General features: G+C 35.9%; 1 protein-coding gene across 5 annotated transcripts in view; it reads right to left on the minus strand.

Annotated features, from left to right (window-relative positions):
* Positions 1-744: 744 nt before the first annotated feature.
* p120ctn (adherens junction protein p120) overlaps positions 745-16,931 on the minus strand; it is a 43,861-nt gene continuing 27,674 nt past the window's right edge. For 3 of the 5 annotated variants that reach the window (XM_076130830.1, XM_076130831.1, XM_076130832.1), the window contains exons 4-20: positions 16,573-16,701; positions 15,653-15,808; positions 15,220-15,305; positions 14,459-14,597; positions 13,971-14,067; positions 13,143-13,322; positions 12,609-12,790; positions 11,869-12,028; positions 11,255-11,444; positions 10,970-11,061; positions 10,493-10,668; positions 9,966-10,107; positions 8,796-8,968; positions 7,793-7,961; positions 7,206-7,334; positions 5,491-5,621; positions 745-4,809 (exon numbers count right to left, since the gene is read on the minus strand). In XM_076130830.1, coding sequence (XP_075986945.1) covers positions 4,681-4,809; positions 5,491-5,621; positions 7,206-7,334; positions 7,793-7,961; positions 8,796-8,968; positions 9,966-10,107; positions 10,493-10,668; positions 10,970-11,061; positions 11,255-11,444; positions 11,869-12,028; positions 12,609-12,790; positions 13,143-13,322; positions 13,971-14,067; positions 14,459-14,597; positions 15,220-15,305; positions 15,653-15,808; positions 16,573-16,701 — 2,460 coding nt within the window. In that variant the 3' untranslated portion in view covers positions 745-4,680. The remainder of the gene's footprint in view (positions 4,810-5,490; positions 5,622-7,205; positions 7,335-7,792; positions 7,962-8,795; positions 8,969-9,965; positions 10,108-10,492; positions 10,669-10,969; positions 11,062-11,254; positions 11,445-11,868; positions 12,029-12,608; positions 12,791-13,142; positions 13,323-13,970; positions 14,068-14,458; positions 14,598-15,219; positions 15,306-15,652; positions 15,809-16,572; positions 16,702-16,931) is intronic. The other 2 variants (XM_076130833.1, XM_076130834.1) reach the window with 2 other exon arrangements.

Consider the following 16,931-nt stretch of genomic DNA (forward strand, 5'->3'; position numbering starts at 1 on the left):
TTCATTACAATTTCGTTTAATTACGCCTCTATTACACCTATAAATTCAATAACTGATTTTTTTTCCAATACGTTAAGGTCACTACTGATAAATATAAAACGTGAGCATTCATACAGATAGGAGACGTCACTTAACATTACTCAAAAGACTAGGCTCCCGGCATGACTGTCCATAGACTAGAAAGAAAATCATAGTCATAGACATCTTCTCTATGATCAAGATTTATTTTTTTGTCATGAACAACCAACCGCAGCCTTATCTTCATATGAATTTAAATTCACCTCAAAATTTTAATTCGTCGGTCGTTTCAAACGTTACATTGTCCGTTTCGACAGAATCAGTACATAACAGATATAAATAAAAATGTCTACAATATTAACTACATGACCTAGTACCCAGTTATCTCGACTTGGTAAAAAATATCCTAATTTAACTAGAAAACAGTGTGATGCCTATAAATGATGGGAAACGGAATATGGAAGCCATGAAACTATTTCCTATCTGCTGTATATCATGTAAATGTTTAGAAAACGTTTTAATTCCATTCGTAGTCTCGTACAGTGATACACACAAATCCATACTTCAAGAACTTTACAATAAAGTTCAATTTCAAATAAGTAAAGCCCATTCATAACAGAGATATCGTATTGACACTTCATAGGCCTCAACATTTGACTAACTATTGCTGCTCTGAATAAAAAAACAAAAGGAAAATAAAGGAAATAAAAAGAAAACAAAATAAAATAAAAAAATCATTCGTTTAATTCTCTTTGATAATATAATTTGTTTAATGATAAGGTATCTTTATGTAAGAGAATAATGCTCTATTAATCTACATACAACGTGACGTAAGACAAACTATCATTATATTTAACTACTAAACTGTCGCAACGACAAACGCAGACGATCTCGTTAAATATTATTATTTTTAATATAAAATTTTAAATAAAATATAAATAATCGAGTATTACTGTTCCAACAACTATAATCTATGGTTGACCATAGATGTTAATATATTTTACTTGTGGTTTTAACACTAAGTCCTGTTGTTTACTGGCACGTGACGTCATAACCGCCTCAGAGAGGGTTCACATTCACACATAAACATTGTATTTATTGACTTTATTTTGTAACAGCGAGAAGGGTGTGACGTCACTTGCGAGTGAACAGCAGCGCTAAGACGCTCAACATCATGGTGAAACTATACGTCTTAAAAATAAAATTTGGAAACAACTAGAGATCTTTTTCTGTGAAGTGGAAGTACAAACGATAAAGACAGCCCATAAAGTAAAAATTCATACAACTATACAAAGCCTAAGAATGATTCCTATAAAATTTAATATAGACATTAATATTAATAGATATAATATTATAAAACAATATATCTAGTAATGCCTACAAATTTACTATAATTCCCGTCTAAAAACACGATAAATAAATTTATGAAATGATGCGTAAATAATATACTTACTTCTATAATAACGGAACACAATGAATGAAAGCTTTCTTGCGGAAATATAATAAAAAATGTTCGCTTCATAGAAGCGACGACGCCGTGGCAAGCATATTGTAGAGAAAAACATCCTTGTACATTCGCTTACATTTTATAATAAAAATATTATACAAAAACTTACATACACGGGCACTTAAATCATTATAATGCACAGGATTGAGGGTAGTTTGTACCAGGTTTAGTCAGTCATCGCTATTCTGTCGCGGACGTTTCAAAATGCATTATTGTGCATAAAATATATTTCAAAAAAACATTTTGTTTTGTCACAAAAACCCTTCTTATATTAAACCTACAAATATAACCTTACGATATAATGTAAAATAAATAGTTACGCTAAATATTAAAATGATAAACGGAGGGAAATGAACCGAAAAATTAATATTTTAAAGCTGCCGTCGTTCACAAATTGTCGTGGTTCATGGTCACGGGCGCTTTACACCGTATTATACAATCGATAACTGTCTTTAACAATAAATAAATAAGGTTTACTTTCTTATCTTATTCTGACTGTCGGCTGTAATGTTGAACTATGTATCTCTTGTATATTTTATTAGGATTACATCTCAATAATTGAGTAATTGATTTCGAGCTTCCTTAGCCGCCTATATTAATGATTATCCAGATCTTACACGTGTCAAGCTTAACTAGGAGTAAAATGTTCTGTGCGTCCAATTCCTCCATATCCTAATAAAGTGAAGATCTTTACAACAATCTTAGCAAAGTAAATTCAACATTATAGTGAACTGAGGGAATGATAAATTATGTACAAACGATACATAACTTTGTCAAAATTCAACATGTCGGTATACCGTCTCATTATATGGAAACTTGAAGTGACTTTAGTATCCCGCAAAAGTTCGGGAAATATCCACTAGTTGGCGCCACTGGCACAGCAGGTATCTTCCTTCAAACATGTCGTATATAAGACGGTTTAATAAATAAGAAAACTGTAACACATCCATTTGACATACGAAGTTACCTGACAAGCAAGTGGCGCCCTCTCTATGGAATATTTCCCATGAATTACAGTTTAATAAAGCGAAGCTTTATGTAAGCTAGATGATGGACTTACTGCAACTTTAACTTTCAAGTCACTTCCATAACAGTCTGCGAATTAATTTAGACCTTAAAAACTGTAGGATAAGATACACATTACCTTGAAAGCAATGTCAAATTGATTTGTCGTAACTGTCTATCCTTCAAGGTAATTTGTATCTTATTTTCTAAGTACTAAGGTCTAGAATGAACAACAGATTGTTTAAAGACATACTGTTTCCCATATAACAAGACAGATATAAACAGAATCCCGCGAACGTCCCACGATTATGCATCTTAACGCTAAATACGAGACGGATATTACTTATATTACTTTAGAGGACAATAGACGCCTATATTACATTACAATAAGGGCCTTGGAATGGATACAAAATATTACAAAACTTCTATAATAATTATCATTATACTATAAAACGTTTTCACTGCGAAATCTTTTAAAATCGACCGTTTTTCTTAGATTCCGCGTGAAAATGTTTCTCGTATCTAAACTAATCGTTATAAATAATAACAATAATATTCAAATCCCGATTAATTTGAAATGTATTTTTTTAATTTATAAATATAAACGTTTAGTTGACTTGTTTAGTATAAGTGGTTATATTAGGATTTAGGATATTAATACATTTTGTTTTGCTATGGATTTAAAAAATCATTACTATTTTTTACTGCTTTAGCGAGAATGGTATAGATAGTTGCCATTATAGACTAACGGATAATGCAAGATGTCAGCTGCTTTTTTTTTCAGTGTTGCCACCTCACAGCCTCTGTATACACTTTAAAATGTTCCCGAATAATTATGATTTTAATTCCACAACAAAACAATATCTTCCATCATGGTGAGCCTCAACTTTAAATAGAAAATACACAACACATCTACAAGAAACCCCTTTTAAAGATTTATTATATTATAAATACAGGAATGGCACGACTATATACATGGGGAATTGACATGATATCTTTACAAATCATAATGGCAGTAATAATTGTATAAAACGTACATCCAAATGCGATGATTAAACTTTAGGCCTTGAGGCAAATAAATCTTATGTACAGTCACAACAAATCTCTTTAAATAATTTATAATTATGATGTTAATATAGAAAAATATCAAGGTATATTCAGTTGAGATATTAATGTACAAAGTATTGATTAAATCAGACCATTCGCTAAGAAATATAAAATAATTTCAGGGCATCTTTGTTTCTTTTAATAATTCAATGCCGTAAATAAACTACACAAAAATTAACGCGAATACTCTCCAAATCAATATTGGAAAACTCGTGTGATTTTAATAGACTCATCTTAAAATTAATAAAATAAATTTTGTTGTTGACTGTACAAAATGAACGTTGAAATAGCATATACCACATTCAACGAGCGACTACGTTTTAATGATTATTTAACATAAATGCTTGTGCATGTACTCCATACTATAATAAATATACCTCAGTACACAATTGACTTCGTGAGAATTAAAAAAATACATCAAAACTACTATGCGCACATCAAAAGTTATCAACGTTATTTATGGTCACAACAATCATAATACTGCTATTACCTTAAAAGGTATCTCATCCATCTGATAGCTTGCCACATAAAAAAATATAAATAATGTTGCCATGTAAAATATTGAAACCCCCACGAAGTCAATCTTTTTAAGCACAGTGCTAGATATACAAAATCTCCATTTAAATGTTTAAGATCTTATGATACGTTTACACTTATTATTGCAGTGCAAAATTTTGAGGTATTCATCTAAATCATTCTACAACATTCGTCGAAAAACAGTAGTGTAACAGTAGCATAAGATAGTTTTGATCCTCGATAATCGCATCGAACATTTCCATGAAGTTGGATATCAGTCGTGCTGACAAAAAACAAGTAAAACACTGTCTAATACTACGATCCTTTCCCGACAGCCCCCTTAGAGAATTAAATAAAAATTTGTATTTAGTTTATTGCTCGTTCAGTCTACAACGTATAGAAAAGTTTCACACGTGACCTGCCGTATTAAGTACACTATTTCACTCAGCTGTTAGAAAAGGAGTTGTCAGTGTTTAGCCGGTTAGTTGTCAGCAGTATCGTGCGGGGGCGCCGTCGGGCGGGTGGCGCTAACGACTGCTGGGCGGCATGGGCATCTGCGCCTGCACGCCCTGCAGGTTCATGGGCCGCCCGTTGGGGTTGCCCATGCCCAGCCCGTCGTGGTAGTTGTTCACTTCCATCGCTGGCATGTCATCGTTCTGCGAGGAAATTGGCGAATTAATAAACAAACATAATAGAAATGTTTTCCAAAGTAAAAAAGTGGATCTCAAGGATAAAATCACTGACGACTTTAAAAACAATGCCATATAAATCTTAGATTTTTACAAAGTGTATGGCTTTTTTTAACCCTGACATGTATCAAAGCGTCAATATCACAGTTGGCGGCTAAAATGAAGATAAAATGAGCCTACTTCAGAAATGTTTTAAGGTTTGTACATATGACTAGTAGTTTTAGTGGTGGTGCTATTAGCAAAAGCATGAACACAGCTTGCGAATTGTTTTGTGCTAACATGAAATTATACATACAACAGACAATGAATAAGATGTAGAATTAGCTGAGAATTTTACTTTAATATGTACACATGGGAATTTGAAACAATTGTAGATCCGTAGAAACATATATGTAGTAGTATATTCAAGATGACTAGAACTGAAAAAACTTTTAGGAGGCAATAATTACTATCCCATTTTAAGACCTCAACGGAACAGAGATTTTAAACTTTCTCGAAACATTTTTATTCGTAGAATCAGTGCCATATATTTTTAAACGTAACATTATACCTATATTGCATTACAATAAGGGCCTTACGAAAAACACATGTTAACTAATCCTCATTTTCTAATAAAGTATGTAAAATGTAGTATAATGTGTGATGTACCTCCCGATGCCTGCGTATAGTGCGGTCCTCGTAGCGCGTGCCGCCCGTGGAGGCCATGGGGCGGCTGAGCGTGCTGTTGGCGTTGCTGGGCGAATGCGGCGCGCCCGCGCCCGACGACGGCGTGCCCTGACCTACAGCCCCACACCGCGTAAGCTTACGTGTACGTACACGCTACTGACTCTCACGATAACAACTGTTTTACTTTATATTTTTCAAATTGGTATAATATATCTTTATTTCATAAATATTAAAATGAGTATTTAAAATATTCAAAACGTTATATTTTGGTAATAAAGTTTTTCAAAAGGAGAAAGAATGGCTAGAAACTATTGTAAACATTAACTATAATTTTCGGGGAACGTAACAATAAAATATTTTCTATGGTTATTTTATATATTATACAGTTCTTAACTATTTGACTATCATATTTGCCAGTATTTTGATTAAAATAGAGTTATTTAACTTAAAGATGAAATTAATTTTGGATTTGTTCGTTTCGCCAAATTATTTAACTCATACTTGTTTAAATGCGTTTTAAGTATGTTAACGTAAGAGGAATTCATAATTTCGTTTTTTTTATTTCAGAGAGAGGTTAACGAGAAAAATATTAAAACAATGGGTTATTAGCCGGAGCCGGATTAAAATATATTTTCATATTATTTTGTTAAGTATTTTTTATCTCGTCGTCGTCGTTAAACTCGTCACCTAGTGACTTGTTAAATAAAAAACAAAATGCATTTCAAAAAAAACATCAATTACTAATGTTACTTCTACTTTTTCGTATTTCCAACGATTGAGTAAAGAAACTCCGATCAGTTTCAATAGTAAAAACTCGTTCAAATAAATCATTACGTAAATAGGAAAACAAACGTTATGTTAATCTTTAGTTAATCAAAGCGTGACGAAATGAATTTATTACGATGTTCAGTAACATTTAGTGATTGGAAATTAATCGACTATTAGTTATAGTTACGAATAATCGACTACGAGTCGAATCGATTAGTCGATTATGAGTTACAGTTGACATTCATCGATTACTTTTGAAAGTGGTAGTTAGTCGACAATGATTTGTAGTATCGATTAGTCGACTAGGAAGTTAATCAATTAACTAATTAACTTCCACAAGGAAGTTAATCGACTATTGTTTTAGTAAAATGGTTGTTAGCGTGAGATTCACACGAGTGAGTGAGATGATACACTTATACAGTTTACAATACATTTATACAATTATTTACAATTAAGTTGTGTGTTGTTTGGTTAATCTTTATTTACAGTAGAGTGTTTGAGCAGTAATGCATTGTAGAGATTTATTTAAGTCATTGTCTCTATAATTTTCTATGCAATCAGCAGTTATTATGTACTTTTTTACCTTTATTTAATAGTCCTGGTATTGGAATTGAATTCTAGGACATATTATTATAGAGAATAAGCACCCATATTCTCTAGTAATAAAAACAGAAACTAATCATATTTTTTAACAAGAATCGTATATACACCTTTAATGCCCAGTTTCTGAGTTACATTTAGAGGTAGTTTATCTATTCAATTGCGTTTAAACTAACATAAACATGACAGTTTAAATACATAAACTACGGCTAAATTATGTGCCTCAGAAACCGGGCATCATTGTCGTTGTATATACACCCTATGAACACACAATTATTTATCTATTTTCTATATAACATGAAGTATGTGGTATTATTTTGATGACATACCGCTGGCGGTGGAGGGCGCGCGCGGCTGCGCGGCGCGGGCCGGCGTGAGGAAGTCGGCCTCGCGCCAGCCGTGCTTGCGGTACACCTCGCGCAGCTCCGCGTGGGACCACATCGTCATCAGCACTTGACCTGCGGGGGACGGATGACAACTTTAATAATGATAAAAGATCTTTGCTACCAGTTAAACAGCATCTTTTTATAGTTAGAGCGGGCTTAATATGGGCAGAGATGTAGATAGAGGAAAGTACTGGTATATCTCGAGTTACTGGTGTCAGCTGATTGTAGTTTTTTATTATTATGCAGTCCCTACTTGCTTGTCAGCTTAAGTTTTAAGTGATAAATCTTAGCAGTCATATATATGTTAGAAATCTATTTAATAAATAAACAGGAATACGATTAACTAATCTAAAGCAGATATTTATGTATTTTATCGACAATGCGATAAATTACGTCGTAATAACAGCTGATTTTACCAACTTTGGGTTATAATAATATGTCAATCGGTTTAGTAAGACAAAATGCTTTGATCATCAAGCACCCATAAAAAATGTTACTTATTATTAAATTGAGGTGTTATTATCTCATACCGGCGAACTTGAGCACCCTGGGCGTGTGGCGGTGGCGCTGCTTGGTGAGGTTGAGCAGGCGCTCCACGCCGCCCGCCTCCAGCAGCGAGCGCGAGAACTCGCCCGACTTCTTGATCACCTCGTTGAGCGTGGCCAGCACTGCTGCTATCGTGTCGTCCGACGTGCCCTGCTGGGGATGTTAAGCTCGTTAGAACAACGCGTTACTTACCATTTATAGGTAATATTTTAGTAACTGTGGTGTGTACATTTAGTAATAGGTAGTTTTGGTAAGTACGTTTTTAGTAGTACGTCAAATGATCTCTGAAATCTATTATCCTCATATGACTATGGCCTTAGGGTATCACTTAAAGTAGTCACCATACGGCTACTATTACGGCCTCCAATTTCTACTAAAAGCTAGTAAGAGCTATCAAAATACTTTTAAAAGTGACTTTCTAACTGCCTCTAATTATATTTGAGTAATACTTTTACCACGGAGCAAAAATGGTGTGTAAAGTAACTTTGAACTGGCTTTTAACAAGACTGATTTCAAGATGATTTCGCGGAATTCACAACCATACCGCTATTTTGGGTCTCCACTCCGGATATTTTATTCAAAACTGATCCAAAACTTTTCTAAGATCTTTCCACAATCAATCATATTATGATTAAACCAGATACACACCAACATCGTAAAAAGTCTAGAATATACAAATACCGTCACCAATATAACTATACTATATAATAAAGCTGAAGAGTTTGTTTGTTTGATTGTTTGTTTGTTTGTTTGTTTGAACGCGCTAATCTCAGGAACTACTGGTCCGATTTGAAAAATTCTTTCAGTGTTAGATAGCCCATTTATCGAGGAAGGCTATAGGCTATATAACACCACGCTATGGTCATTAGGAGCGGAGTAGCAACGAAAAATGTTACAAAAAGGGGAAAATTTTGACCCATTTTCTTAGGTGACGCAAGCGAAGTTGCGCGGGTCAGCTAGTCAAACAATAAGAATTAAAGCTGCAACCTGATCGTGTTGATGGTTCCCGCTGGGCAGTTTCTGCACCAGGTCCCTCATGGCGTACTTGCCGATGAGCTCCTTGTTGCGCTGGTCGATGGCCAAGTTACGCAGCGCGGTCGCTACTGCACACACCACGCGGTCTACTTCCATGCGCAGGAGTTCTACTAAGATTGGTAGACCTGGGAAATGTCGAGTAAAGAATGGAGAATGTTAACAAATTTGGATTATTAGCTTTCCATATTCTCTGTTAAAAATAAAAAATACTAGTGAAAGAATTACTTTGATACGTCAATTAGTTTCCGATTTATAAGTAAAACAAGTTGTAACCGCCGTTGTCGGTGTGACGTCATTGTACATCACGCTAAGTCTGGCTCACATAGTCTTTTTTAATAATATTTACTATTATTACACTTTAAATGTAATAAGCAGACGAAAACACAACAAAATACTGCATAAGCTATTACATCTACGGCTGGAGACTTGATATTAAGCGGGACGCGGCCCGCGCGGCATGGTGTAGTATGACGTCACGCTGTTAGCGGGACTCGATATTTTTTGAAACTTTGAATGCTTGTAAAATCAAAACTACTTGGTATTTTTGACTGAAACAAAAACTAGTTTGTATGTACATGTACAGGCTTTACTGAGTCAAAATTTCAAGCGATTTGGCATACCTAGTAACATTCTCCATTATTATAAGGAACCTTTAATACAAAAAAAAAACTAAATTGAAATCACTCCATCCGTTCGGGAGTTATGATGCCACAGACAGACACGTCAAACTTATATCACCCCTCTTTTTGCGTCAGAGGTTAAAAATTACGTCTCATACAAATGTAAATGACTTACAGCAAATCTTCGAAACCTGATTATTTGTATTAAAAAGTATGGCATGTACGCATACGTGCGTGTACGCTTGCATGGTACGAGCGTAGACGTACATCTATTTACCCGTATAAAGTTGTTGATATATTATTTATTTTAAGCTTTTTATACAGAGCTGTGTAAAGGCGGACTTAATGCCAGGGGCATTTTCTGCCAGTCTACCTTGGGGTGATGCAGAGATATAACGGTACTTTTACACAGTACACATGTAATTTATACTCAATGTTAACCTTTATTTTTAGAATAGGTTATCTGACACTTTTAACGCGTGAAACTGGCATTCGATTGTACCTTTTTCTTTCCTAACAGCAGCTCGTATATCGATGGAGGGCTGCCAGTAGCAAGCTGCAAGGTTCTGTAGAGCGCCTGCCGCCGCCTCCAACGTTTCAGGATTCGAACACGTTTGCAGTAACGCCATGTATAGAGGTACCACCTAGAAACAAACATACAAAAGGATAAGTAACTACAAAATATAAAATAGTTATTTATATTTTATACTTTGGTTACTTCGCTTTCTATAACCCATTCATTGTGGGCCCCGGTTGTCAATTTTAGCTTGAAGCTTGAAAGTCTGACAACCAGTCTTACTAACGGGTATCATGTTATAGCCCATATAACTGGGATGTAGAGGTCCGATAGGCATTCGATCCATGTAAAATACTGGTATTTAACAAGGTTGGAAGAAAGGCTAGGTTGATTGATGTAAAGTAGCAAGATCTATCTATATTTAGAACAACATTGAAAATAGTCAGTCATATAGCCATTCATAGCCCAAAAGTTAGATGGTAAATCGAAGCGACCATACATAAGTTACTGACCTCAGGCGACCACAGCATCTCAGTGCCCTTCGGTACAGAGTACCCCAGCTGCGTGCCGCCGGTGTCTCCCAGCGGCTGCGGCTCGGGCTCGCTCTTGCCGAGCGGAGACGTCGAGTTCGATGACGACGAGCCTTCCTTCTTCTTTTTACTGCCGCCGAAGCAGCCGAGATTCTCACCTGTGGAACAAAAATGAAGTTACATTAAATAGTGACTCAAGGCCTAACCCCTTTCTCATTACGGGAGGAGACCCTTCCCCAGCAGTGGGACAATAATGGGTTAAATTTATTTATTATTAAATTAAATAGTTGAAAGGTGTTTTGCTCAAAAAATAATACTTTTGAGAAGGCTTAAAAATTTACTTGTATTCATGGTGTATGGAAATGATATCGTACTTGGTTACGTGACAGCGTTGACCTTCAAAAGACAAGAGTTTAACTACTTAATACATTTTTGTAATAATTGCTAACGCCTTCTTACCTTTAGAAGCACTCGCTTGTATCCTAGCCTGTCCAGATGATTGTGTGGGTGGTGCTCTCGTATCGTATAATGGGTCTTCTATTTCTTGACACCTGTAATAAAACAATAATACCATGATTCTATCAGAATAAAAAAAGGAAATAAGTAACAATAGATTGTTGGTGGCGACGTATTGTTGCATCATCGAGTGCATTATATAAGTTTAATTAGTTTGGTAGTATCTTCGGTTCTCGGGTAAGGTTATAACCATGCCGTAGGATAGATGGTAGTGTAATGTTCATGTACCTGTAGGAGAGGTTCCGTAGCACGCAGACGCAGTTCTCGACGATCTTGGTGCCGATGGCGTTGGCCTGCAGCGCGGCGCGGACCGCGTGCAGCAGCGCCTCGGCCAGCCCCGCCAGGCAGCGCAGGCGCCGCCGCGCGTACTCGCCCGCCGACGACGCGTTGCGCAGCACGCCCGACGCGTTGCGGAACACTGCGCGACACAGAAAAAATATTACAACTTTTTCCTAAGAGAAAAACAAATTTAACACACGATCAGTCCACTATAGGGTTTGGTGAGACATTGTTTTTGGGAAGATTGGCCAGCATAGAACCTGCGTTACCGACAGAAGAAGTCCACTATGAATACATTCGTCACTCACAAATAAGGGTAAATAAAAACAATGCAACCTATCTTCTATCTTAAGCATATCTCTCGTGTTTTTACTTATTTGTTTGATCGTTTTTAAACATTCAATATGAACTTCGTAAACAATACAATAACTATAAATATACGCAAACTATGTCGAAATCTGCGCCACAAAGAACTATAACATACTTTGTCAGTCGCCGTTCTAAAAAATTACGACAAAATAACGAACTTTACATCTAACTATTTATTCAATATCACTGCTCACCAGTAGACCAGTAAGTATCGCCGGGGTTAGTGGGATGCCAGCCGGAGTGTGGGATGATGACCTTGTTGACGATCACCTGCGCCGCGTCGTCGATGATGGACTGCTTCAGATCTTCGCACGACGACATGTTCCATATCACGCCCGTTACCAACTCTTTTACCTGAGGAAATTCAATGTTAAATTTTTAATAACAATAAACAATCAATATTTTGGTATTGTTTGTCGTATTATAGCTCATATAAAGTCATACCCGTTTTGCCATATTAAATCCAAGAGCATTAGCGCACTATTACATTATTTTTTTAAAAAATACACTCTGTAAGGCTTATTAGTAACCCGTCACAAGACTAATTCCTGCGATCTGTCAAATCGTTACGGTCAACCGATTAACGGAAAAGACTAACAGACCAATATCATTAGTAGAAGTACCTATATATTATGTTCGTGTATCTTTCAGAGGCATAAGCGGTACTCCATAAAAATTCTATAAGATTATTTTAGAAAGGTGTACCCAAAGGTCAGGTGCGTAGTACTCTTAACCGGCGGTCCTGTATGACAACATGTACGCATGTAAATTATCCAAGGGAAGTTTGTAAGTATCGTACCAAGTGTTGTTCTTTGGTATCACTGCCTATCTCTATGGGAACTTCTTCTTGTCGTATGATCAGTGGTCAACCTAGTGCCAAAGTTGTTCAAAGCTAAGGCCTTTGACGTCATATTATATATGTATGTATGTGTACCTCCATATCTGTAGCTCGGCATAGAAGCGCCATGAGCGCGGGGATGCCGCCCGCGTCGCGGATGGCGCGCTTGTTCTCGTCGTTCTGTCGCCCGTACGACAGGTTGCGCAGCGCGCCGCAAGCGTTGCGACACACCTCCGGGTTCTCGTGCGACACCAGCCGCACTAGCGGCGGGATGCCACCTGCAACAATTACAAAAAAAAATAATTAGTTATGTCCAAGTGACTGATAACAACTCACGAGTCCTTATGAAATGACCGACACTGATATAGAATAGAGAAATAAAAAAGAACAACTAAGTTGTAATTTTTTTCTATATGTTCATATTCATCTTCTCATGCATTACTCTCGAGAGCACCGTTCTGTCGGCACAAAATTCGATAAAATGTTGCAATTTTTCGATCAATTTAATTCTCACAACATAGAGGTCTATATTTGGTCTTGACAGACTTAAATGTTCCAGATGGACATCAGATTATTACAGGCTCTAAGCCATAACACAAAAATACATAAAAAATCTGGTAAATCCCATACCTAAACTCCTAGTCTTCTGTTTGTTAGGGTCGTCCATATAAGTGAGGTGCTGTAGATACGCCGCCGCGTTAGCCTTGACCACGTCGGAGGGCGAGTTGAGGAAGCCGATCACTTCGGGCAGGTTTGGGTCACGCCATTGTAGGCCGCCGCCTTCCTCGCGACCGCCTACACTGCCGTGCACTGGGGAAAGTAAAATTAAGTTAGTTAACACAGAAAATTACGTCAAAAGGTTATACTCGGCAGTAATAAACGGTTTTTTCCAGTCTACCAGGCGTTTGCTTCGACGTTGAAATAGTTACATTAGTTAACACAGAAAATTACGTCAAAAAGCTATAGCTCAGTAGTAGTAAGCGTTGTTTTCGACTCTACCAGGTGTCTTGGACGTTGAAATGGTTACATTATATTCTATGATCGTTATTGATACATAAATAAAGATCAAAAGTACAATTTGTCTAAATTGGTGGGTGAACACGGTATATTGAATTTAACTCCTTTCCGAAAATCACAACTTGAAATTATGTGGAAAACCGACATTGATAGTAATATTTTTTGGATGTATTTAACATTTTAAAGAATTTAAAAATTATCGTAAAAAATGAGTTTGACTAGTTAATAGATTTTGCATAAAATATTGTCACAAAATACGTACTAGTTGCTTTGAGTTCTATGCAACAAATGAAAAGCATTCAATCAATGCAAACTATCGAACTCATTGAACATTATAGTGTTTCAATGTCACAAACATTATAATACTAGAATATTCTCAATTGCCTAGGAAAATGAATCGTAAAACAATGACAATAAAGTTTAATTTTGTTGAAATCTTACCTAATGCCATATTAGCCATTTGTTTTTGTAATTCCTCGTCGTCTCCATACATCGATTGACCCCCGGCGCTGCCCAGACTTAACCCGTTTTGTGAATCCTGGATAAACGGAGGTATAAAAAGGTGATTAATAAATAACACTCATAATGAAATAACTGGACTAATTAAATGAATGAAATTAATTTAATAGTCATCATCACTCAATTAATTAATTAAGAAATAAACAGTTTATGTTAACTATTATCATAATAATGTGGCACGGTAGAGACTGGGTCGGGATAGCCAGCGACAGAAATAAATGGAAATCTCTGTAGGACGCCTTTACCAGAGGGGTTTATATGTTAATGTCATTTTTTATTTATTTATTATCACATGTATTTCAAGAAGTTACTCAAAATTTGTGCAAACCTAAAAATCAAAAAAATGTTTGTGAAGTTAATGTGTTTTAAATTTTTCTTTGGACATAAATGTGTACTGTATAGTGCCTTACCTTGAAAGGAGGAGGTTGATGTGGGGGCTCGTACGCCGTGGGATAGTGTTGGTAGCCGTACGCGTCGGGCGCGTACTCGCCCCGCGGTGACGTCACGCAGTAGTGCCGCCCCAACTGTTCTAGAGATGCCGAGTCGTACCTGGATATACGGACATTCAATACAATCAATAGATCTGTTTTAAATCTATAATACATCTATAATACCCCTACAGTATTTATTAAATGGTACTTAATAATTAGAAGCCTGAAATTTCGCTTGATATACCAATTAATAATACATCTTCTTTAAAGATTTATTATTATCGATAATACCTTCTTCACGTAAGTTTGAAGGACGACTGTTTTAGACAAGGTTTGCTCAAACTATGATTTAATCATTATTATATTGCAGTTTACACGAACAATACCTTATTTTGATCGTAAACATTATGTACAAACATGTGATTTTGAATGGACATCTATATCTGACAAATTACAATGCCTATTGCAAGATCAATGAGCATTGTATGTAGCGACACTACGTTATAAGTTTATATATTCATTATGTGTGCATAATTACACCATCCAAAAACATCAATCATATTTGAAGATGTTATAACATTACAGTAAACAATAAGTACACTAAAATAACTATGTGATGTTTACGTTGTAGTGTTACCTTGCAGTCAAACAATACAAGGAAGATTTCCATTTTACCTCGAGGATTCGATACTAATATTTTTCAATAAAGGATTTGTTTTGGTATTTTAGATCATACATACCTTTGTTGTAAGTGTAGATTGTGTTGCGGTAAAGCGCCGGGAGACGCACTCCTCGGAGATGCACTACCACCACCTTCCCCGTATTCCTATGACCAAAACAACCATATAATAATGTAACAATGCTTATGTATTAACACTACAATAAGTAAATGAAAAATGAATAGATATGCACTACTTATCGATTTTAGTTAAGCCTTTGATTGCATTAATCATGATTATTTGTTACGTAAATAAAGTGCAGTAATCTTACACACCTTAAATTACGAAGACGATGACATCATTAATTGTAATTTCTTTTAAAATACATTAAAATTCCGTTATCAAGCAAACATCAACCATCTCAACGTATATGGGTTCGACAAGGGAGAACACTAGGTCCAACCTAATTCCATCAATGGACACAACCCAGTTCAAATATTGTAATGTAACCTACCTGGCCCATATAAGGCGGGACTTGCGTAGTCTCCACCATGTACGTAGGCTGCGGTTGATACGCCGCCGTGCCGTAGTGCCCGTAGGTACCATAGTGGCCGGCACCGCCCGCGCCCGCGTAGCTGCCCCCACCGCTTACGGATACCGAATCCATCACCTGTGCAAGAAAATATATTAAGACATTTGATAAATTTTAGATGGAAATAAATTTTGAAATAAAGTGTTGAAGTTTGATAAGACATCCTTGTTTCACCCAATAGTTGTTGATAAAAAGCGTTATACTATTAATGTAATTTCGAGAGCTAACGTAATAGTTGACTCGGAACAAACTTTGTCGGTATCAAGTCTATCCATCTTAGATATAAATTTGCCGAGCTATGTGTTAGGATAATATAATATAAGACCAGGTCATGAATATCTTATACTCGATCTAGTTTAATCTCCCTAAGTTTGTTTCTTCGATATCCCTCGAAAGTTTCTCATTGTTTACAATGTGATATCTGACACAGAAAGTTTAAATCTATTGCCAGTTACTGAGCCCAATTGTGATAAATTCAATCTAGAAACTTTTACTCAATACGAATTATACAACTTTGGTCTTAGAGAGTAAATTTTGCGGAAACATTACGACTAAATACAAACAATTTAAATACGCTGGATCATATTTAAAATAGGATAAAACTTAAGAATGCTGAAGTAATTTCAGCTAAATTCTATCTAAATACATCATCCTTTATATATTCTATAAGAGATAAATCTATAAGAGATAAATCTATAAGAGAAAATAAATCTTTTACTTCGAAGGATCTTTTATCAATAAAGTTTATCTATAACATCTACCTGGCTTCTAACTTTGTTCACCAAGTCTTGTTCTTTAAATACTTTCTCGATATTTAAGTAAATTTCTTAAATATAACTTACATGTGGGTACTTCTGTGACGGTGCCATAGTGAGGTGTCCCATGTGGTTGTAGTGCGCGGCCGGCGAAGACACGTACTGTCCATAGTCGGGATCTACGCCTGAACCAACTACTCCTGGGTATTCACCAGCCTAAAACAAAAATAATACATAATTTTGCAACTTATTTATGGAAGACACTATAAAATGAACCAACAAATTTGTTTTGACGGCACCCGCTAGGTGTGGTGTTAAGTTTTTACATAAAATTTCCCGATAGCTAGACTGTTGTCGAAAGTCGATAGTAGTAGAAAATCGCTCTACTGTTTTCATTCTTTATCCTTTTCCGTTCTATGTCAAACATCCAGATATGCTACCTATTT

The sequence above is a fragment of the Anticarsia gemmatalis genome, chromosome 25, assembly GCF_050436995.1.
Source record: "Anticarsia gemmatalis isolate Benzon Research Colony breed Stoneville strain chromosome 25, ilAntGemm2 primary, whole genome shotgun sequence".
Classification (NCBI taxonomy): Eukaryota; Metazoa; Arthropoda; class Insecta; order Lepidoptera; family Erebidae; genus Anticarsia; species Anticarsia gemmatalis.